Consider the following 24,022-nt stretch of genomic DNA (forward strand, 5'->3'; position numbering starts at 1 on the left):
ATTACAATCTACATACCACACAGACTATGCTGACAGCTTGTGCCTCACGCTCTCAAAGAAACTGCGGAATCACCTGATCAAGATCCTCTACAGCAAACAGGGAAAGATTAAGAATGAGCTCTCAAAAATGGATACTCTCATAAAGAACCAACCTTCCACACAAACTTCCTCGTGGCTGGATTTTACTAAAACTAGACAAGCCATTTACAACGCACACTTTGCTTCTCTACAAAAGAAAAAAGACACTAAACTTTCTAAACTACTACATGCTACAAGGGGCCACAGCAATGGTTCCCTCACCCCACCTAGCAATATTGTTAACCTATCCAACTATACTCTCAGCCCAGCAGAAGCAGCTGTTCTATCTCGGGGCCTCTCCTTCTGCCCCTCCACCCCCACGAACATGATACAGTTCTGTGGTGACCTAGAATCCTATTTTCGACGTCTCCGTCTCAAGGAATATTTCCAAAATACCTCTGAACAACATACTAATCCACAGAGGTCTCCCTGCCAACACTACAGAAAGAGGGATTCTAGATGGACTCCTCCTGAAGGTCGAAACAGCAGACTGGACTTCTACATAGAGTGCTTCCGCCGACGTGCACGGGCTGAAATTGTGGAAAAGCAGCATCACTTGCCCCATAACCTCAGCCATGCGGAACGCAATGCCATCCACAGCCTCAGAAACAACTCTGACATCATAATCAAAAAGGCTGACAAAGGAGGTGCTGTTGTCATCATGAATAGGTCGGAATATGAACAAGAGGCTGCTCGGCAGCTCTCCAACACGAGTTTCTACAAGCCATTACCCTATGATCCCACTGAGAGTTACCAAAAGCAACTACAGCATTTGCTCAAGAAACTTCCTGAAAAAGCACAAGATCAAATCCGCACAGACACACCCCTGGAACCCCGACCTGGGATATTCTATCTACTACCCAAGATCCATAAACCTGGAAATCCTGGGCGCCCCATCATCTCAGGCATTGGCACCCTGACAGCAGGATTGTCTGGCTATGTAGACTCCCTCCTCAGGCCCTACGCTACCAGCACTCCCAGCTACCTTCGAGACACCACTGACTTCCTGAGGAAACTTCAATCCATCGGTGATCTTCCTGATAACACCATCCTGGCTACTATGGATGTAGAAGCCCTCTACACCAACATTCCACACAAAGATGGACTACAAGCCGTCAAGAACACTATCCCCGATAATGTCACGGCTAACCTGGTGGCTGAACTTTGTGACTTTGTCCTTACCCATAACTATTTCACATTTGGGGACAATGTATACCTTCAGATCAGCGGCACTGCTATGGGTACCCGCATGGCCCCACAGTATGCCAACATTTTTATGGCTGATTTAGAACAACGCTTCCTCAGCTCTCGTCCCCTAAAGCCCCTACTCTACTTGCGCTATATTGATGACATCTTCATCATCTGGACCCATGGAAAAGAAGCCCTTGAGGAATTCCACCATGATTTCAACAATTTCCATCCCACCACCAACCTCAGCCTGGTCCAGTCCACACAAGAGATCCACTTCCTGGACACTACAGTGCTAATAAACAATGGCCACATAAACACCACCCTATACCGTAAACCTACTGACCGCTATTCCTACCTGCATGCCTCCAGCTTTCACCCTGACCACACCACACGATCCATCGTCTACAGCCAAGCTCTGCGATACAACCGCATTTGCTCCAACCCCTCAGACAGAGACAAACACCTACAAGATCTCTGTCAAGCTTTCTTACAACTACAATACCCACCTGCAGAAGTAAAGAAACAGATTGATAGAGCCAGAAGAGTTCCCAGAAGTTACCTACTACAGGACAGGCCTAACAAAGAAAATAACAGAACGCCACTAGCCGTCACCTTCAGCCCCCAACTAAAACCCCTCCAACGCATTATTAAGGATCTACAACCTATCCTAAAGGATGACCCAACACTCTCACAAGTCTTGGGAGACAGGCCAGTCCTTGCCTACAGACAGCCCCGCAACCTGAAGCAAATACTCACCAACAACCACATACCACACAACAGAACCACTAACCCAGGAACTTATCCTTGCAACAAAGCCCGTTGCCAATTGTGCCCACATATCTATTCAGGGGACACCATCACAGGGCCTAATAACATCAGCCACACTATCAGAGGCTCGTTCACCTGCACATCCACCAATGTGATCTATGCCATCATGTGCCAGCAATGCCCCTCTGCCATGTACATTGGTCAAACTGGACAGTCTCTACGTAAAAGAATAAATGGACACAAATCAGATGTCAAGAATTATAACATTCATAAACCAGTCGGAGAACACTTCAATCTCTCTGGTCACGCAATCACAGACATGAAGGTCGCTATCTTAAAACAAAAAAACTTCAAATCCAGACTCCAGCGAGAAACTGCTGAATTGGAATTCATTTGCAAATTGGATACTATTAATTTAGGCTTAAATAGAGACTGGGAGTGGCTAAGTCATTATGCAAGGTAGCCTGTTTCCTCTTGTTTTTTCCTACCCCCCCCCCCAGATGTTCTGGTTTAACTTGGATTTAAACCTGGAGAATGGTCAGTTTAGATGAGCTATTACCAGCAGGAGAGTGAGTTTGTGTGTGTATGGGGGTGGGGGGGATGTGAGAAAACCTTGATCTATGCAGGAAATAGCCCGACTTGATTATGTAAAGAGTTGTCACTTTGGATGGGCTAGCACCAGCAGGAGAGTGAATTTGTGTGGGGGGGTGGAGGGTGAGAAAACCTGGATTTGTGCTGGAAATGGCCCACCTGTTGATCACTTTAGATAAGCTATTACCAGCAGGACAGTGGGGTGGGAGGAGGTATTGTTTCATGATTTCTGTGTGTATATAAAGTCTGCTGCAGTTTCCACGGTAAACATCTGATGAAGTGAGCTGTAGCTCACGAAAGCTCATGCTCAAATAAATTGGTTAGTCTCTAAGGTGCCACAAGTACTCCTTTTCTTTTTAAAAAATGAGTTTACCATATGAATAAATACTGGTAAACAGTTGAAAATGGCACCATTTCCCTTTCTGTTACCAAAGTGGTAAGTATCTATATCAATGTCATATGTATAGCAATATTTAAGCAACTTCACCTTAGAGGAAACAAGAGCTGTATGACTTTTCCAGAAAAAACACGACAAAGCTATCTATCAACCTAGCCCCGAATCTATCAGTCTATCTATGTAATTATGTAGCCCTCATTGAGCAAAGTACCAACTAATCTCTAACCAACATGACTAATGGAAAAATACAGGCTGCTCAATTTACTTTCTTATGTGTACTGAATATGTCATGGTTTATTCTGATGAGGGCAAGTCATGTCACAGTTCCAGCTGCCCACATTTTCGTTCCTAAAGAAGAGATTGTGTATTTGGTAAAGACATCATAATACTGAAGGAACATACTGTGAAGGGTCTTGAGTAATTCATACGGTATGTTGTGTTACTGTCTGATAGGCTCAAAGATGTTGCGATACAGTGGAAGGTACAAGAGACAACAAAAAGAGCTGACAGTTTCTTGTTGGAGGGTAAACTCCCAGTCTGATGTGATAAAAGAAAAAAAAAATCCTGCTGTTTCCAAACAAAGGGCAGTCTCAGTATGAAACAGATTTCTTTAGCTAATGAATCCATGTACTTGAGCAACTGTCTTCCATGTAGCCCTTTCAACAACAAACATGATGGAAGATTATCCAAGGCAGTCTATTTATCAGTGACACAGGATCAACAAGCTGATTTTTCAGTTTCTGGAAGTGGTTGCTGATTTTTATCATGTTTAAGTGCATCTTACTTGAAAAAGTTCTGGCCAGGTGGTTGTGATCCAGCATCTGGGAGATGCTGCTTTTATGAGAATGGATAGCTCCGTAAAATAAGTCAACTGAACTAAAAACTATTGAGATGATGGTCACATAATTGTGCCTCATCACAAAATTCTCTGCAGTTTAGAGCTTTTAAAAAAGTCTTTATACTCCTTTACAAATATTCTGCATGTTATTAAATGTTTTGCTCATACTTTGCTACTTTTGGTGGCTGATCTGGTTTACTTACCTAGCATACAACATAGTTTCTACTTTTTTTCCCCCTAAAACAGGTTGATCCCCCTGCTATGCTAGAACCATTTTGCTGGAACCATTTCGAAACTGTGTTTAAGCAAGATTCTCAAACATGGTCCCTAAGTTTGAATCACTACTGCTGGATCTTGTGTAATAAAATAGAGTAGATTAGGTACATAGATTACTTAAGAAATTGTTGAGATCACGGATTCTCTTAAAAAGTCAGAGTAGAAATGGAATACAAACTAACCACTAACCCCCCAGTTCTATATCTCCTGGTCTCAGATTCCCCTTATAGCTTCAGACAGCTTCAAACAAGGCATTCTTCACTCCCTCCACTGCACTCTGTTGTGTATTCTTAGTGCCACAAAAGGAGCACATTCCAGAAGGCCAAGAAGAAATCAGTCCATTAAAATAAATCTTCCTAGGTTACTCTGTATTGCACATCTTCCAGTCACATTAAGACCTAATTTATAAAACAAATCTAAAACTCTTAAGGACAGAACTTGATGGCCCTATGTCAGCTTACACAGCTGAGGATCTACTTCCTAAAATTATATGCAAGTTAAAGCTTCTGCAGTCAGTATCTGTCAACTTGCTTTATCCTTGGAAAGGACAGACCACCTAGGGTTTGAAAAACATGATGTTGCTTGCAAGGCAATGTCAATATTTATTAATTTTTATTCAGCTAAATTTCTCAGAACCTCCTACTTGGTTTAGATGTTTGGAGTCACATAGTCTATAGTGTATTTACATTTGAGATTTAAGGTAAAGGGGAGATATTACAATTTTCAGTTTTTAATGACACACCTGCAGGACCATAGGGATTCATAGATTCATAGATATTTAGGTCAGAAGGGACCATTATGATCATCTAGTCTGACCTCTTGCGCAACGCAGGCCACAGAATTTCACCCACCACTCCTGCAAAAAAGCTCACACCTATATCTGTGCTATTGAAGTCCTCAAATCGTAGTTTAAAGACTTCAAGGAGCAGAGAATCCTCCAGCAAGTGACCCGTGCCCCATGCTGCAGAGGAAGGTGAAAAACCTCCAGGGCCTCTTCCAATCTGCCCTGGAGGAAAATTCCTTCCCGACCCCAAATATGGCGATCAGCTAAACCCTGAGCATATGGGCAAGATTCATCAGCCAGATACTACAGAAAATTCTTTCCTGGGTAACTCGGATCCCACCCCATCTAATATCCCATCCCAATATTATCTTTTTCTTCATTAAGGTGATGTGTACTTCAGGAAGTTGTCATTTCTGACTCACATCATGGTAAAGATATGGGAACTTCCTGGAGCAACTATAGTAATCCATTATTGACCAGTTGGAAGATAAAGGAATTTGGTAAATGATAAGGAATTAAATAAGTGCATCTATATTTCAGATTCCTAACACACATTTTAAAAATGTATTTACATGTGAAAAACCTGGGAATAGGTTGGTTATTCCTCCCACCCAAAAGTTTAAAAAAAGGAAAACCATAAAACACATCTCACCTCAGAAAAAAGTGTGGTGCCCGGAACACTTATAACAGGGGTGGGGAACCATTTTTCAATCAGGGGCCACTGGTCCACAAAAAAAAAATCAGTGGTGGGACACACAGCCTTGTTGCGGGGGGCACAGAGGCTCAGGGCTTCCCCCTGCAGCAGGGCAAGCCGGAGTTCACAGCTCCAGCCCCATGGGGGTGGGGGGGGGAGAGAACAGGATGGGATGGAAGAGGTGAGGGCTCTCGCTGGGGGTGAAGGCTCTGGGGATGTGGGGTTTGAGGTACAGGAGGGGGCTCTGGGCTGGGGCCAAATGGTTTGAAGTGCGGTAGTGGGCTCAGAGCTGGGGCAGAGGGTTGAAGTTTCTGGAAGTGTTTGCTGATTTTTATCATGTTTAAGTGCATCTTACTTGAAAAAGTTCTGGCCAGGTGGTTATGACGTTATTGACATAAACTGTGACCGTATAGATCATTGTTGCAACCAGGGTACTATGGTTGCACTAGATCTTGTACAGAGGAGGTCAAGTGGGGTGTCTATGGAAAGGTTGTCATTTGCTGGTTATGAGTATGCTGTCTGTATGTGTGTATCATTTTTGTATTTGAAGTTATGAATATTGGCTATGTACTTGCAAAAAGAAAAGGAGTACTTGTGGCACCTTAGAGACTAACCAATTTATTTGAGCATAAGCTTTCGTGAGCTACAGCTCACTTCATCGGATGCAAGTGCTGTTGCATAACACGGCTGTTACTCTGGCTATGTACTTGTATCTCAATGTGTTTGATCCTAAGTAGCCTCATTTGGTCAGCTTCTTGAGAAAGGACTATTCTCGGTAAGTGCCCAGTCAAGAAACACTTCACTGACAATGGACTTTGGGAGACGCCAATCCACATCTGAGCTTTCCTGGGAACATTCAAACTAACATGTAAACAATGGCGTTGGCCTGCAAAAAGCTGAATCATTCATGGACATATGACTTGCCTAGGTGGCTACAAACTCCATCTTGTTGCTGTGACTTTGCACAGAAGAACAAAAGGGTTTCTGCCCACAAAAGAGAGAATATAAAAGGTCCTGGAAGCCTCTCCATTTTGTCTTCAGCTGGCTTAAAAGATGGCCTCTCCGCCCCAAAGAGATGCCTGAAAGAAATTGGAACAAAGGACAGTAACTACGGGGGTGTGAGTGACTGCTGGACTCAGAGTAGGAAGGAGTCCAGTCTGTGAAAGAAGCTTGTGGGAACATCTCTAAAGGTGAGATTTACCTGTATGCAGTTTCTAAATTTATTAGGCTTAGACTTGCGTGTTTTGTTTCATTTTGCTTGCTAACTTTGTTCCATCTGTTATTACTTGGGAACCACTTAAATCCTACTTGTTATACTTAATAAAAATCACTTTTGCTTATTAATTCACCCAAAGTAAGTAATTAATGCCTGGGGGAACAAACAGCTGTGCATATCTCTCTATCAGTGTTATAGAGGGCGAACAATTTATGGGTTTACCCCATATAAGCTTTACACAGAGTAAAACGGATTTATTTGGGGTCTGGACCCCATTGGGACCTGGGTATCTGTGTGCTGGAGACAGGAGTACCTGCTAAGTGGTTTTCAGTTAAAGCCTACAGCTTTCGGGGACGTGGTTCAGACCTGGGTCTGTGTTTGCAGCAGGTTTACGTGTCTGACTCAACAAGGCAGGGTTCTGAACTCCCACGCTGGCTGGGAAAACAGGCTCAGAGGTAGTCTCAGCACATCAGGCAGCAGTTCCACGGGGGTCTCTGTGACCCAACCCGTCACAGTGGTTGTGACCCAGCAGGGGGTTGGGGTGCAGGGTCTGGGAGGGAGTTAGGGTGCAAGAGGGGGTTCCGACCCAAGCCAGGGGGTTCAGACTCCAGCTAGGAGGTGGTTACCGGCGCAGTGGGGCTAACGCAGGTTCCCTACCTGCCCTTGCTGCTCCCAAAAGCAGCTGCCATGTCCGGCCCCTAGACGCAGGGGCCAGGGGGCTCTGCGCGGTGTGCGCTGCCCACAGGCCCCACTCCCACAGCTCCCATGGACCACAGTTCCCGGCCATGGAAGCTGTGGAGCCGGCGCTTCCGGAGTCGCAGGAATATGCTGGTCGCTTCCGGGAGCTGCACAGAGCCGACCAGGCTTTTAACAGCCTGGCAACCCTCCCCCTCAGCCGACAAGCCGGCACTCGCAGCTCCAGTGCTGCAGGGGTGCTGAGGCTCAGGGCTTCTGGCCCCCGGGGCGGAGACTTGCTGAGGGCCAGATGAAATGAAGCAGTGGACCGGAGGTTCCCCACCCCTGACTTAGATGAATATATAAATGCAAGTGTTTAATCCCAGATTTAAAACATACTTCACTGTCTAAAAATACACATTCCCAAATATTTTAGAAAATACTCAATGTTCCTCATAATTTAGTTACCAGAAACTGGAAATAATGTAAGGATGAGATACTGTATTTCATATCCTCTGTGATTTTGAATTAGACTCTTTACCAACACTTCGAGGAGACTAATGAGAAATGGAGATTGGCACATAGGGCAACCGTCCTATCCTTTCCTATCCCTATTTTGACGGAAGTGATCAAAACACTGTAGAGCCCTAAACAAGGGCACTATCTCCATGGCATTTCTCTGCTCCTGCCATTACTCTGTCCCATGAAACCGCACCACGTGAGCAGCACAGGGTTTGGGTTCCAGGGTAAGATGGGGCAGGTAGAAGAGGAGCGGGGTGGACCAACTGCTATCCGCAGCAGCTTATCTCCTCCCCCGAAACCCCACAGGTCCTTTACAGGTAAATTAATGTTGATGCTGCTCACATTCATTTACCTAAGTTCTTCCTCCATAGATAGAACTCGTCCCCACATCCCAGACTGTCTGATGCTATAAAGGGAATTTGAAATAAGGAGGTACGCCTTCTTTGCTGGACTGCTAGTCTTTTTACCTGGAGAACTGATCTTTCCAACTGAAGGTAGCAGAGAAAATAATTTGCATAAAACTGAAAAAATATGGCACCCCTTTAGAGGTCTCTAAAACCCTACTGAAACGTGGGCAATAAAACATTAAGGGACAGTGGCCCAGTATGGCTAAGCTGACATCTTACAGACCTTAGCCTGTGGGCTTTGCATTTCCATCCTTCTTACTTAGATATCTAATACATACTTATCCCTTCTAAATACTGACCAAACTTATACTTAGAGCCCTACCAAATTCACAGCCATGAAAAATGCATCACAGACCATGAAATCTGGTCTCCCCCCATGAAACTGTCTTGTGTGTGGTTTTCCCCCATACTATACAGATTTCACAGGGGAGACCAACGTTTCTCAAATTGGGGGTCCTGACCCATAAAGGAGTTGCAGGGGGTCACAAGGTTATTTTAGAGGTGTTACAGTATTGCCACCCTTATTCCTGTGCTGCCTTCCAATCTGGATGGCCGGAAAACAGCGGCTGTTGGTCAGGTGCCCAGCTCTGAAGGCAGCACCCCGCCAGCAGCAGCACCGAAGTAAGGGTGGTGATACCATACCATACCACCCTTACTTCTGCCTACTATCTTTAGAGCTGGGCGGCCAGAGTGGCGGCTGCTCACTGAGGGCCCAGTTCTGCAGGCAGACATAAGGGTGGCGATACCATACCGTGCCATCCTTACTTCTGCGCTGCTGCTGGCGGCAGCTCTGCCTTCAGAGCTGCTCTCCAGCCGCCCAGCTCGGAAGGCAGCACCACCACCAACAGCAGTGCGGAAGCAAAGGCAGCACTACCACCTCTCCTCCCACCACTCACACGCCTTTTTGGGTCAGGATCCCTAAAATTACCACCCCTGAAATTTCAGATTTTAATAGCTGAAATCATGAAATTTATTATTTTTAAAATCCTATGATGGTGAAATTGACTAAATGGACCACGAATTTGGTAGCTAATTATATTCCTACAACTTAGATCTATTTAGCATGCAATGATTTTTTATATATATATATATGACATGTTAGTTAATCATAACATCGCACTAAATAAATGAATGATAAAATGAACCAATTAGCTACCCATTTCAAAAGAGGTGATAACAAATGGACGGTTGGGGACAGATATCTAATGTTGGAGCAAATGAACATGGAATTGGTTCACCAAATGCATTCGTACAAGGATGTTGTATTTCAGGAAAGTAAATTCTGGGGAATCAAGAATGCAGTATGTAAAGTGCAGCGGAAATGCTTGATGTAAGTGACCAAAGACTGACCTTATGCCACAAAATTACAGGAACAGATGTGCCAATGGAGGGTATTGCGAAAAATGAACAACAAGATTTTTTGATTACAAGATACCCAGTAGTCAGTTTTCTAACATGCGCCCTAACCGCAGGGTGCATTATGTGCATAAATACTAATGAGAATAAAAGGAACTATAAGCAGCCTATGAAAAATGGGGTACCTGTTAGCCGACGGCCAAGGATGTTTGGTGAGGTGCCAGCTATGCCCGTTTATACCATCCGTGACTTTAACCGCTAGGACGCACTGTCCCTTCGCGGCAGGCAGCCCGGGCTAGGCTGACGGATGCCCCAAGGTCCTAACCACCCGTGACTTTAACTGCTAGAGCTCAGAGCTCCTTCGCAGCGGGCAGCCAGGATTGACTGACAGGTGCCCCAAGAGTTTGCCCCGTGGAGGCGGCACAACTCAACGCTAGGCTCTTAGTACTCTCACCTAATGGCCAGGCTTTAGAGCCAAAACGGCTGAGGTTCTTTAATTGTGTCGGCTGCTTTACAGTAAACCAGAGAAAACAAGTCAGGCTTATGCACAAATGGTTACCAAAATTTATTAAGCTAGATTCTAATCATGTGGTTACAAAATTGCTAGTGCCTACGTATTTAAATGTAGAAATGTTACACACACACAAACAAGTTACAAAACTGAAGCCACAATCCCAAAGAAAGAAAACAAAGTATAGAGCTCTATTTCAAAATATGTGTACACTAAAGATAAGAGATCAGGTGCGGGTGCTTCTTACCCTCCTTGCATCTCTCGATTCCAGCGGTGCCAAGTCAGGATCGGTCACTCAATTCCACGGAAAGACGAATAAGGGACAAGGCTTAGGGACCCTCTTAGCTGTAGAAGCCTTGGGAGGCTGTCACTTATCTGACCAGCAGATAGATAGTGAAAAAGCACTCAAAAATCATGGTGCTGTAGGTCCCCTACTTATACCTCTGTACTCCTTTATTCTCTTTCTCCTTTCTAATGCCAAATTGGGGCTGGTCTGTCGGGGTGACGCCAGCTTTCGCAAGAGTAGTTTACACTTGCAAAGGAGAGAAACAATAAGTGTTGACTACTGGACATTTCTTTTATCAGGGTAAATATTTTCCCACCTAGGATGTTGGTGTGTGTGCATCACGCTATTTAGTAGGGGCTAAGAGCCATGTCTGTCACAGGACCTCTGCCTGCTGTGAGCTTAATCGTTCTAGCAGCACACCTGTGCTTTTCACAGCTTCAAAGGCTGTGCTGGAATATATGTTAAGTGCCCTGTTCCAGCTTCCTCCTGTGTTTCCAGCAATGCTGATCTGCGGGGGGGGGGGGGGGGGGAGGGGGGCTGGCTGTCTGGCTGGCTACAGGTACCCCAATATTCTTGGGGGACACTGCAAATAAGGAAACAGGGTGGACTCCTTCACGCACATGCGCAGAGTGGATGTGTAGTCAATATCACAAGATAAAAGAGGGCTCCCAAATTGGGTAAAATGAGCTCCCTAAGGGAAAACTCCAGCAGGACTCATCCCTCTACTGATGATCAATTGGCAAGGCATCTATCAGACCCTCTGAATATCATTAAGGATGTGAGTATGACTATATTTGTACCTTGTGCATAGGTCTTTAGAGGATTTCTATATGTTTGGGTAATCATAACTTTAATAAAACTTGTAAAACAGACTAGACCTTGTACTTGGAAATGTTTGTGCGGTCACTGCACCCTTGGTCTTCATGTGTTCCTGGAGGCTCTAAATCTAAAGCAAGTAGCAGAGGTGACTTTCGTTCTGTTAAGCTTGAAACTGTAGCCACCAGAGCCAAACCCATGGTGGTGTAATACCACATTGTTTTATTTAAAGTGAATTCAGTAAACAGCTACAAGTGTGAACTCCCCAGCACAGGGACTGTCTAACTGTTTTTGTACTCCAATCCTAATGAATAGAAATGCATGTGTAATTAAGTTGCCAGATGTTTTGTCAGAGAAAAAGGAGATATTTGCCCTCTCTCTGTGGTAGTATGACTTTCAAATAGTTATCAGCCTCAATACCAAGAGTATTCAAAGAGAGAAAAAGGATGGGAGGGTGAGATTCTGTGGCCTGCAATGTGTAGGAGGAGGTCAGACTAGATGATCATTATGGTCCCTTCTGACCTTAAAATTGATGAGTCTATGATGCTGCTGTAGCCTACTACCCAAAGACAGCTCTTTTACTCAGGGCTACATATCCAAGAAGCCAAAAAGCATGCATTTAGCCTCTCTTGCACAATAGTTTTAAGTGCACCTGGCTAGGGAAGTGAAAAAAGAGCAAGTGAGCTAAAAGTCATTCTACCCAATATTGAGGGAAACAGATAAATGAACCAGTCCTCACTCAAGAGTTTACAGTGTGCAATATAAGCAATTCTAATCGTAGCACAGATATATATGCACTGAGGGAAGTGGGGGGCGGGGGAGAAAGAGAGAGAGAGAATGGGAAAAGGTTTTTCTGTGATCCAAAGCTGGCTGATTACATGGTCTTTGCTGTGGAATGCCAGATCAAAGAGGTGGAGCAATCTACCAGCACATGTACCACACTACGTTTTTATGACCAAGTGCATTAGCATATGTTATTTCAACTATTTTCATGTCTCACAAATTTTGTTCCAAAAACAATTCTCTGATGTAATATTTTATTTTCTACCTATATTGTACAGTATTCAAAATTCCATTTTGAACTATTGTTATACCACTGTTTACTCAAAACTATTCAGAGAGCTCTTTATAATACTTCATGACAGTGCTGTGTTGGGGGGTGGGGAGGAGAAGAGGAATAGAGAATGCATTGCTTCAATTTATGTATACAAATTTTATTGCAAGACCTGTAATTTTTAAGTGTACAGGCAAACACACAATGACCTGTGACAGAAAGACTTCAAAACCAGCACAAACAGAAAAATTTAACAGTTCATTCAACACTAATACCAAATAAAAGTGACAAGGGACTCCTCAATAGCCAAACAGGAAGCTTTCCAAATATTCTCTCTCCATGAGCAAACAAAATCCTCCATACTTTTGGTCCAAGATGTATGCTTTAAATTGACAGACATATGGATGCAGAGGAGTCTATGAGCGAGTGTACTTGCCCCAGATATGCAACATAAATACAGAAGCAATAAAGAGGAGACTCATAACCAAAACTGGAACAGGACCACTAGAAAGAAAGAAAAAAAGTCAGTTAAATCTCAACGATACATAAAGACATCTTGTTCTGAAGGTTAGGTAGAACCAGCCAAATAAATTACTCAGTAAATACACAGACTTCCCACTCCACGCCCCTCACCAAATTAGTGATGGGGATTATTTTGTTATCTATTGCAAAAGTTTTAATACAAACATTACTGGAATGCAGCTTTTAGTAGTACAAGTTAACCCTTTAAGATTAACAGAAATACGAACCATTTTCTCAGAATTCGTATCTGCCACATTAAGTTGGAAATCTAAGATTTAATTTTGATACCTCAGTTTTGAATTGCTGAAAGAATATGGATGCTTCCATTTGTACTATAACTATTACAGGGAGTATTTAGTCATTCACTGCTAATCACTTGTTGAAATCAGGATCTTAATACTCTGATCGTAAACTTTATCTCCACATTTTTCAATTCATGTTTCCGCCTCACATTCTGGTGGGTCTGCTACTGAGTTAGTGACCTGAGCATACTTGTACACAAATAGAGCACAAGAAACAATAGAGTCCCCTAGCAGCTAGTCAAACTTAGGTTCAAAATTAGAATATTTTAGCTTGGGAAGTAATTTACAGCCAACTCTCCAGTTTTTAAGAAGTGAACAGAATTTTAAATGCAGCGAGGCAACAGATACAATCATTTTTCAAGTAGGCTTTTATAGTTACACCAGTTTCAGTTTGATTAAATTTACTGCAAGTGACACTGAAAAAAATCACAAGTGGAAGCTCTGTCCATTATAAATCCTTATCTAAAACTCCCAATCTGAACTTCGTGTTGGAATCTTTTATGCTCACTAATTCTATTTTTAAGAAATTATAATTAGGGTATTATTGTTTGGAAAACTTCTCACACTTTCAATTTTAGACTGTGTTAAACTAGCTGATCTATGCTGTGACTAGTCTGAAGGGGATCCCAAGCAAATTAACGTGAGCGTTCCATTACAATAAAAACACCATTTTCTTACTGTGCATCTCATAACTACGGCTGTCAAGCAATTAAAAAAATTAATCACGATTAATCGCATTATTAATTGCGCTGTTAAACAATAATAAATACCATTTATTTAAATATTTTCGGGTGTTTTCTATATTTTCAAATATATTGATTTCAATTACACGACAATACAAAGTGTACAGTGCTCACTTTATATTTATGATTACAAATATTTGCACTGTAAAAAACAAGAGTATATTTTAATTCACCTAATTCTCAATCTCCACTTACTGATAATTTGCTTCCCACAACCAAATCTCTGTACAAGTTTTCATGAATGATGTACCCAAGTATTCAGATTCTAATATCTGAACTGGTGTGAAGACTTAAGTTTTTTTATACCAGCATTTTATTTTTTTAATCTTACTTTGGTGCAAATACATCAGCATATAGTGACAGGCAAAATGGGCCTCCTTAAAGCAGACAGTTTTGTTATGGGTTCCCTCTTTATGAATTTGCATGTGACACAGATCTTACATAAGCTCTGTCTCTTCATAAACATATGCAAAACCAAAGACTCTCAAGTGCATTAGTCTTCATGGAAGAACTTGGTACCTTACTAATTATCATCACTATTAAGGAGTACTAAACTTCAGTAAAGAAAAATTGTACTTCAGAAATTTAGTAAACATCTGCTACATAAATTACATTATGCCACGATGGTAACACACAGGAACATTAGCTACAAAGAGACCAAAAAGCCTGTTTCTATAGTTTAGAGATTTTACAGAACTGATTATAAAAAAAACCCCAAAATGAACTACTCAGTACTGACAAATCATTACATTTTCAATTACACTTCCTCCAATCCCATGGAAGGTCCTTGCTGGAACCTAGGAGATCAACCATTCTCCCCACCAACACACACATGCTTCTCACCCTCATTAAGGTCAACATTTTTTCTGACTAGCCGGATGAATTCCCTTAATAAGAGTAACAATGTTAAATAACCACAGCAGTGACTCCATATCTAGAGTTCCCTGCAGTCAATAAATTTGAAGTCAACTTTGATTTTCTATACAATCTAGTTTTATCAAACCAAACCATTCTGCTCAAGATTTCTATTACATAGTCTTGACATTCTCACAGTGATCAGATTCAGAGTGCCACAGAAGGAGGGCAACAGGTCTCAAGCGAACTATTTTGCTCTGACTATCCTTCCCATTAAAACATATCCCCCCCCCACCACCAATTCCCTTAATAGCCAAGACATTTTCAACTTTAGCCCATTGCTTTTTGGTAACACTCACAACCAGAGTGAAAGGGATAAGCCCCTCAGAAACAGGGCCTTGAAGTTTGTCTGCTGAACTGGTGACTAGCAGAGAATGCAGGGCAGGAGTTGATGAAATTCGGATGTTGCAGGTCATAACTGAGACAGAGAAGGGGACAGCACTAACCTGTGTATACTGGAGAAGAGCTTATGTTATTGGGTAGTGACCACTAACACTTAGAAAGGTGAGACATCAAAAGTTCACCAGTGATTTTCTTTGTAGTGGCTGTTTTGACCAGTCTCCCTTAGACCTAAATACTGTCACCACCACATGCTGACAAATTCCTGGCTCAGACATCAGATTCATATATTTACTAAAATTGTCTGTGGAGGTCAGAAACATGCATAGAGAAAAGAAGAATTTTTCCTTCTGGATAAAGGTTTTTGTCATGTTGATGAGATTGGAACAGATAGTTCCTTCCTTCAGGGTTGGCAATTTCCTGGGAAAAACTAGTTTAGGACAGAGTGCTGATAAATAAAAGCTTAAACCAGGAAACTGAGGAAAAATTTTTTATTAGAATATACTAATGAATATTACTGAAAAACATTTAGCAATTTGATAATAGTTTTGCAGTAATGTGGTCTGTTTAATTTAAAAATAAGGAAAACAAAACAAAATAAAAAAGAGCCTCAAAAGAGGTATGCTATTGTTTGAAACAAAAACTTCTTAATCTGGGAGACTGGCTGTTGGCCAGGAGCCCAGGTCTGAAGGCAGAGCCGCCGCCAGCAACAGCACAGACAAACGGGAGGCAATACCATACCATGCTATCCTTACTTCTGCGTTGCTGCTGGCGGCAGCTCTGTCTTCAGAGCTGGGCTCCCAGCCAGCCACTGCCGTTCTCCAGCTGCCCAGCTCCAAAGGCGCTGCTAGCAGGAGCACTGACGTAAGGATAGCAGTACTGCAACCCCCCCACAATAAACTTGTGATCCTCCCACAACTCCTTTTCCAATTACAACACCATGAACTTCATGATTTCAGCTATTTAAATCTGATATTTTACAATTTTTAAAATCTTATCACCATGAAATTGACCAAAATGGACAGTGAATTTAGTAGGGCCCTAGTTATTAAGCATCAAACTTTTCAAAAAATGATCAGCTGCCTATGGTCAGGCTACAAAAAGCAGGTAGCAGGTGAACTGTTAGACACTGATAGCACGAGAGTGGAAGTAACAAATTACATGGAAAAAAACAGGTTTCAGAACAGCAGCCGTGTTAGTCTGTATCCGCAAAAAGAAAAGGAGTACTTGTGGCACCTTAGAAACTAACACATTTATTTGAGTATAAGCTTTTGTGGGGCTACAGCCCACTTCATGAAAGCTTATGCTCAAATAAATTTGTGAGTCTCTAAGGTGCCACAAGTACTCCTTTTCTTTTTATGGAAAAAAGTTACACTAATGCAAGATGAAAAAAAGATGGAAAGTATAAGAAGTGATTTGGAACAAGTCAACAACAGTTTGGTTATATATTAATGAGCATCATGTTGGCTAAATCTACTTGGACAAGACCTTATCCCAAGTGCTTTGATGAAACGTTGTAGATTTACAAAAGTATTTTTGTAATCACCGTCAGCCTGGTTAAAAGAATACCAAGGATCTGTAAAACCCCAAATCTGTGGTGACATACGATGGAACACTCAAACATGTATGGAAACCTATATTAAAAATCAGTTACATTATCTCAGGATTGTGAGCGGTCTTGAGGAAGAACTTGAAGATAGTGGTCAGTATAATTGATAATCAAAGGGCTTTCCGGGAAACAAAGAACTTGATCAATCAATTGAAACCAGCTGTTGTGGCACTTGACACTTCAAAAAGGGACACATCAACAATTGCTGTTGCATGCAAAGTATGGTTGAACCTAATGATAAATGAAGATCTTGCACCATATCAAGCAAAAGTACACAAAAATTTCATGAAGCAAGTATTCATGTACACATGTTGGCCGACCTCCTTCATGTAAAATATGCAAGAAAGGAATTGTCATTTTAAGAAGAAATTGCAAGGCAGTGATTACTCAGCAAAAAAATCATCTCAACTTTCTGCCATATATATACACTTGCATTTAAAGTAGAAGTAGCTCTGTATCCAAAAACACACACACACACCCCACAATATTTTCATCTGCTATCAAGGAGAAAGTTTCTCCTGTAATATGGTGGGGAAAATCTGAAGAATACTGATATTCTATCTGACTTAATAGAATTGGTGGTGCAATTTCAACATCCAGCAAGTACAGAACGAATCTTTTCAAATGCTGGATACATCCATTCAAATCTGGAGAATAGGCTTGGTCTAGCCACAACTAAAGTTGGTCTCCGGCTACAGAATGCTACATGCCCAAGTGGACTTCAACCAGTTGTCTGCAACTATGCATGCTTCTGATTGCTTAATGCTTCAAACCTGAAACTCTGCATTTTCATCTAATCAAATGTTTTTGACTTTTGGTTACATAACAGTGAAAACTGAAATGAGCTGACATGTGTAACTTCCTTGAGAAGATACTGAACCAAACTGTGCAATATTCAGTATTATAATTATATGTTATGCCCTCTGCAGTTTTATTTTTATCTGAACAATTCTAAATTAATCTCTGAGTCTATTGCCTCATGTAACCACAATTTGAATATGTAACTAAAACAAAGTGTACTGTGGTGTGCATTAATGAAACAGTTTTTAAAAGGCCTTAAACTGGGACTAACTAGTTTCTCCCTGGGTGTTAAGAACCATGATTTTACCTGGTAAATAACATGCTATTCCTGCCTCAAGTTTCCATGTGACAAGGAAAGAGGCTGTTTCTCTCTATTTCTTGACTGTATTTGTCCGTCACCCAAGCCTGGATGAGGGTGGGATCTATCACTTTTTTGGAAGGGACGAGGATATCTCCAAGAGTGTCAGGAACACTTGCAGAAGTGAGAAATCTACAGGCCTAAGTGTATAGGAGAAAATGGTTTGCGAATGGGATGGTATTTTAATAGCTCTATCAGAATGGCCATTTTATTTTATATTGCTTTTGCTGCTTGCTCAGGAAGCTCTTTCTTTTACAGCCAGCTGCAGCACCTACCACTTCGATTACCAACTTAAGGTATCTAAGAAGCTGCGTGCTGAAGATATGGTGTAATGGGCAAAGGGACTGATTGAGAGCACCTGGCTTTCTTCATCCCTACAACAGAAGACCAAGGAAATACAGGGTTGAAGCATTAAAACAAACCTGTGACACAGGTGTGAGCTAAGGCTGAAAAGGTTAGCCTTATAACATCAGTGTCTCTTAAAATGTTCGTCACTTCATTATGTTTAACTCAAGACGTGTGATTAATGAAGTTACCGTGTCCAGTGGACCTCATTAGCAGTGAGTTGCTTCTGACTGCGTGTATGACTGCAAACGGTACGTATTGATGTGTAATGTTTTTTGGTATTTCTGCAATGGTGTTTTTATTGGCATTAAAAAAACCCAGAAAAACTGTAGATAATGAAGCCTTAGGTCCGAAGCCTACAACCACATATGCATGTGCCTTACTACTGTGAGTAACCTCTCTTGATTTCTTAGAACCGTTCACAGTATTCAAGAAAAGCACGTGCACGTCTGCAGGTTTGGGACCTTAAAGAAAAACAATTCAAGTAATCATCTTGACTGTACTGTATTAACTTAAACATCTACCTACAAGATTGATCTTTTATATTTTTATAACCAGGTCTCCTCAAGGCATTCTTTCTGATTTATCTAAGCAATTGTGGTTCCCCCATATTTTCATGCATAATGTGCAGGCCAGATCAAATGACTCGGGGAGCCTGGACTACTGTATATAGATTTAAAACAACACTGTCACCCTCTTGCTGCTTTTGGGACTTACACTTTGAGCCCAGGGGAGTCCTCTGTGTAGAATCTCCACATGCCACCAGTGCCTGCTGAGGTAGTGCGGCCTGCGCTCCTAGTCCCACAGCTGGCGTTTTTCCTTGGAGGGAAGAACAAGGGAATCACAACCTGACCTGCATTAGCGATCAGCTGAGAACCACCAACCTTTCCTAGAAGTCAAGAAGAAACCCCCCCCCCCCCCACCCCACACAATCTCTTCCTGGTGCTGGTCTCAGACTTTGGCCCGAAGTGACCGTGCTCAGCGCTGGGCCCGGGCCACAGGGCGCTGCCAGGCTCGGTTCAGTGCCGTTAGCCACAGACATAGAGAGAAGTTGCCTGACACCCTCCCCCAGCCGCCCGCTCCCAGCTGGCACCAGGGGCAACGACGCCCATCGAGGCTCCCCCAGCTCAAGTGTCAGCCTCGGGGGTCGGAGGGGGGGGGCAGGAGGCGGCGCTATCGAGCGTTGTCGCGACCGGTGTCTCCATCGGGTCGAGGCCGGGCGGCGCAGCCAGGCTTTACCGAGCCCCGACCTCGGGGTCCGCCCCCGCCGGTACCTTTGCCGGACGGTGGATCCCGCAGCTCGAGGCGCCACCGCTTTGCTGGGGGAGCGGCCAGAGGCGCCGACGTTGGTGCCGCTGGGGCTGGGGCCGGGCTGCGGAGAGAAAGAGACAGCGCGTGAGACGGGACCAGCGCGAGCCAGGGCGCGGAGGGGGGATCGGGGCCTCGCGCTCTCACCATGGCAGCGACTCTGGGTTCAAGGAAGCGCGCGCGGGCCTCAGAACTCTCCCGTCTCCAAAATTCGCTGCGGCTGCTGCAGATACCCCAGGTCTAGCTGCCCCGCCCCTAGGAGCGCTCGCCTCCTGGGCCTCCCAAGGCCCCGCGGTGGACTAGGACACTGCCTGACTCCAGCCGCCTCTCAGGAGACAGTTTCCAGAGCAGCGAACCGAGCTCAGGGCTCCAGCCGCCAGAGTCCTGTCCCCTCCTGTGCCCGAACCCCGCCTGAAACGGAGACACCACAGGACGCGCGGGCTAAGGAACCAGGCAGCACCAGGCCACCTATGCGGGGACGAAGGCTGATGTGTCCCAAGCTGGCAGCACACGGGAGAGGGCGGAGCTGCGCATGCGCTCTCTGCAGTGACACGTGGACTAGCCCAGGTCCCGGAATCACTTCTTCGCTCAAAAGAAGCGGGCTCCGCCTCCTCTCTGGCGGGTGCAGGCGCCAGCATGGCAGGGGGCCCGGGCTCGGGCCCGTCCGTGCTGTTCCTGCACCCGGACCTGGGCCTGGGCGGCGCCGAGCGGCTAGTGGTGGACGCGGCGCTGGCGCTGCGGGCGCGCGGCTGCCGCGTGCAGATCTGGACCGCGCACTACGACCCCGCGCGCTGCTTCTCGGAGACGCGCGGCCTGCCGGTGCGGAGCGTGGGGGATTGGCTGCCTCGCAGCCTCTTCGGGCGGGGCCACGCGCTCTGCGCCGCGCTGCGCATGGCCTACGTGGCGCTCTACGTGCTGCTGCTGAGCGGGGAGGAGATGGACGTGTTCGTGTGCGACCAGGTGCGGGGGCGGGGCCAGCAGCACGTGCTCTGGCCCAGCGCGAGGAGCTGCCGGGGCCGCGCGCCCGTAACGGCCGTGGCGGGGAGGGGCGGCGCGGTCACAGCTCGGTTCGCAGCCGGGAACCGAAGGGAGGGGGCGTCAGGTGGGCCCTGAGCCGGCAGGACGCTGCCTCCCCTCGCTGGGCACGGGCCCTGAGCCCGGGTGCGGACCGCACGGGTGGGGCTGCGAGTCGCACAGCCACGTGTTTCGCTGGTCACGGGCAGGGGGAGACCGCCAGGCGCCTGCCCTTCGGGTCACCTCTCCCTGGACCGAGAAGGGAAGCCCGCCGAGTGGCGGTTTGCCAGCAGCATCTGAACCCCCCCCCCTCCCACACACACACACACACCTCCCCCCCCCCCCCCGCCCCTTGCGGAAGGCCGCGAGTGAGAGTAAGCACCGGGTCGTTCCAGTCCGCGCCGCTGCTTCCTCACGCGGAGCGCTTTAGTTTTGAATCCACAAGTGTCGCTCCAGGATAGATCTTATTGTAGAAACTGGGACTGAATAAACAGTGCTGCCTCTTACTCTCACCCCCACCTCTCGGTTTATCCAGGTGTCTGCTTGTATCCCAGTCCTCAGGCTGGCCAGAACTCCTAAGAAGGTTTTGTTTTACTGTCACTTTCCTGATCAGCTTCTGACCGAGAGAGAATCTTTTCTTAAACGCATCTATAGAGCTCCACTTGACTGGTTGGAAGAGTATACTACTGGCATGGCAGATTGCATTGTTGTCAACAGCAATTTTACAGCTAATGTCTTCAAGAATACATTTAAATCCTTAAATCAGATTAAACCAGACGTCCTATACCCTTCGTTGAATGTCAGTACCTTTGAAACAATTGTTCCTGCAGATATAGCTAGTATAATTCCCCAGGGGAAAAAATATTTGTTTCTTTCAATCAATAGATTTGAAAGGAAAAAAAACCTAGCATTAGCTCTGGAAGCTTTACATGATCTTCGTGGCAGGCTCGATGCTCAAGAGTGGAATGAAGTTCATCTAGTTTTGGCTGGTGGTTATGATGAAAGGGTTTTGGAAAACGTGGAACATTATGAAGAGCTGAAGACTATTGCGACCAAGCTTAATATTAGCAAGCAAGTCACTTTTGTGAGGTCTTTTTCAGATGAACAAAAAATCTCTCTTTTCAATAACTGTGTGTGTGTGCTTTATACGCCAAGCAATGAACACTTTGGCATAGTTCCTTTGGAGGCTATGTATATGAGATGTCCAGTTATAGCAGTTAATTCAGGTGGTCCTTTGGAATCTGTTATAAATAATTTTACAGGATTTTTGTGTGATCCTCTTCCAACACAATTTTCTGAGGCCATGGAAAAATTTGTGAGAGACCCTGCCTTAAAGAATACAATGGGAGCAGCTGGAAGAGCAAGAGTTACAGAAAAATTTTCTTCAGACGCTTTTACAGAACAGCTGTACCAATACATATGTAGATTAACACAATAACAGATACACGCCGTAGTGTAATTTAGTGCTTTGTCATGTTTCTGATTTGTACATGAGACAGTTGATTAAACTGACGTCTAGGCTAGTGCAAGGATGCTGAAATATTTAGAAAATTTGAGTTAATCTTTAAACTACACTTTTGATAGTCTGTTTCATGCCGGTTGCCATAAAATAACAAGATTTAGTTGAGGTGGATTTGTTTACCATTGACTACATTGAATTTTTGCTGCATATCATGTACTGGAAAATAGTTTAATAAATTTATTAGACTTGCTAGTTTAAACTGGGGAAAGTTAAAATTATGGCAAGTCTTCAGGTTGTATAAGATGATTAACTTTCTTATTTAAACTTTCTTCTCTACACTTGCTATGAATTAACTTTACAGTGCAATTCTTCTGTTGTAATACTATGCACCATAATTTTCCACTTGAATGAATTTCTACTGAAAGGCTCTGCCAGATCTCTGCCAATTCTGGTGTGGATGCAGTCATTGAAAATACAGTGAGCTATACATATGCAATAAAGTCCCATGGTTTTTTGTGTTTTGTTTTTTTTTTAAATGCTAACCTCTAGCCTGGTGATGTTGAACAGTCTTAAACTATCTTATTTGTCTGAGAACTGCTGTCCTTAAATTGTATCACCTAATCATCTCTGATGTCATAATCCCAGTAACTAGCTGTTGTTCTTGGAGCAGTGGCAGAGGAAAGAGAGAGAAGGATGAAACCAAGGATGTCAAAATCCCTCAGACAAAAAATGGAGCTAGGATTTAACCCCATTTTCCCCTCAAAAGTCTCTGAAATCTTCTTGAATATCAGCTGTTATATTAAATGTCTACATCTACTGAATTTCATTTTGTCTATTAGAAGCGTGTCTTGATACGGCTTTCCTTTGTGGATTTTCTGATCCGCACATAACCAGAGAGATATGTGGAAAAAGCCTTGACATTTTTCTTCCATTTCCTTTCAAGATGTATCCCCATAGTCTTGAGTCATGCAAAAATGATAATATGAATGAATATTTCCCACAATCAAAATGTCAAATTGAGTTTTTAAAAGAGACGGTAATATGTCCATCACTGCATAAAAGTTCAGTTATGTCTTTTAAAACTAAGATGGTGGATGAAGTCATAGTGAGAAAAGTATACAGTCCTCTGTTTTGGTTTTAGAAAATCACACAAAGAGCAAAAAATGCATGAAGTTAACTAACAGCCTTAGATATAGATTCTGCAAGTTTCTCTGTTCAGGGAGACTTCACTGTGAAACAGGCCTTAGATATGTTTGATTTATAGTGGTTCTTATAGTGTACAATGTATCAGAACATCACTTGAAAAGATTCTAAGGGACTGCATTTTGTGGCTTGCTAGAAATTTGCTTCTAAGTTTATATTTTATGCACTGTATACAAGTTAGTTATATTTTGGTCTGAAATCCTATTGAGGGGGGCAAATATTAGCTCATTAATCTGAGGACAAGGAGTATCAGATTTTATAAATACCTCAACTCATTTTACTGAGCTTTGCAGGCCCAATTCACTTTATTTAACTTTGTCTTATATGCTTTTTCATCTACAACAGGGGTTCTCAAACTGGGGGTCGGGACCCCTTGGGGGTCACAAGGCTATTACATGTGGGGGTCTCGAGCTGTCAGCCTCCACCCCAAACCCCACTTTGGCTCCAGCATTTATAATAGTGTTAAATATATAAAAACGTGTTTAATTTATAACGAGGCTTGCACTCAAAGGCTTGCTATGTGAAAGGGGTCACCAGTAGAAAAGTTTTAGAACCACTGATCTACCATATACTATATATATATATATATATATAATATACTATAAATGGATATGTAACTTGCATAATTCTCTGAGGTTTAG

General features: G+C 43.7%; 2 protein-coding genes across 2 annotated transcripts; one reads left to right on the plus strand and one right to left on the minus strand.

Moving 5' to 3' along the window:
• Positions 1-12,599: 12,599 nt before the first annotated feature.
• SEC61B (SEC61 translocon subunit beta) lies at positions 12,600-20,495 on the minus strand. The gene is made up of 4 exons (XM_073332534.1): positions 19,850-20,495; positions 19,669-19,766; positions 19,112-19,213; positions 12,600-12,964 (listed from the first exon to the last, which is right to left on the minus strand). Exons 1-4 carry the CDS (start codon positions 19,850-19,852, stop codon positions 12,877-12,879), a joined length of 291 nt encoding a protein of 96 aa, XP_073188635.1. The 5' UTR covers positions 19,853-20,495; the 3' UTR covers positions 12,600-12,876.
• ALG2 (ALG2 alpha-1,3/1,6-mannosyltransferase) lies at positions 20,158-22,999 on the plus strand. Its single transcript, XM_073332532.1, is given in 3 exon segments — positions 20,158-20,214; positions 20,216-20,662; positions 21,252-22,999. Coding segments are annotated over 3 exon segments (1,392 nt in total). The 5' UTR covers positions 20,158-20,172; the 3' UTR covers positions 22,155-22,999.
• The last annotated feature ends 1,023 nt before the right edge of the window (positions 23,000-24,022 follow it).

Source organism: Lepidochelys kempii, chromosome 2 (genome assembly GCF_965140265.1).
Source record: "Lepidochelys kempii isolate rLepKem1 chromosome 2, rLepKem1.hap2, whole genome shotgun sequence".
NCBI lineage: Eukaryota > Metazoa > Chordata > Testudines > Cheloniidae > Lepidochelys > Lepidochelys kempii.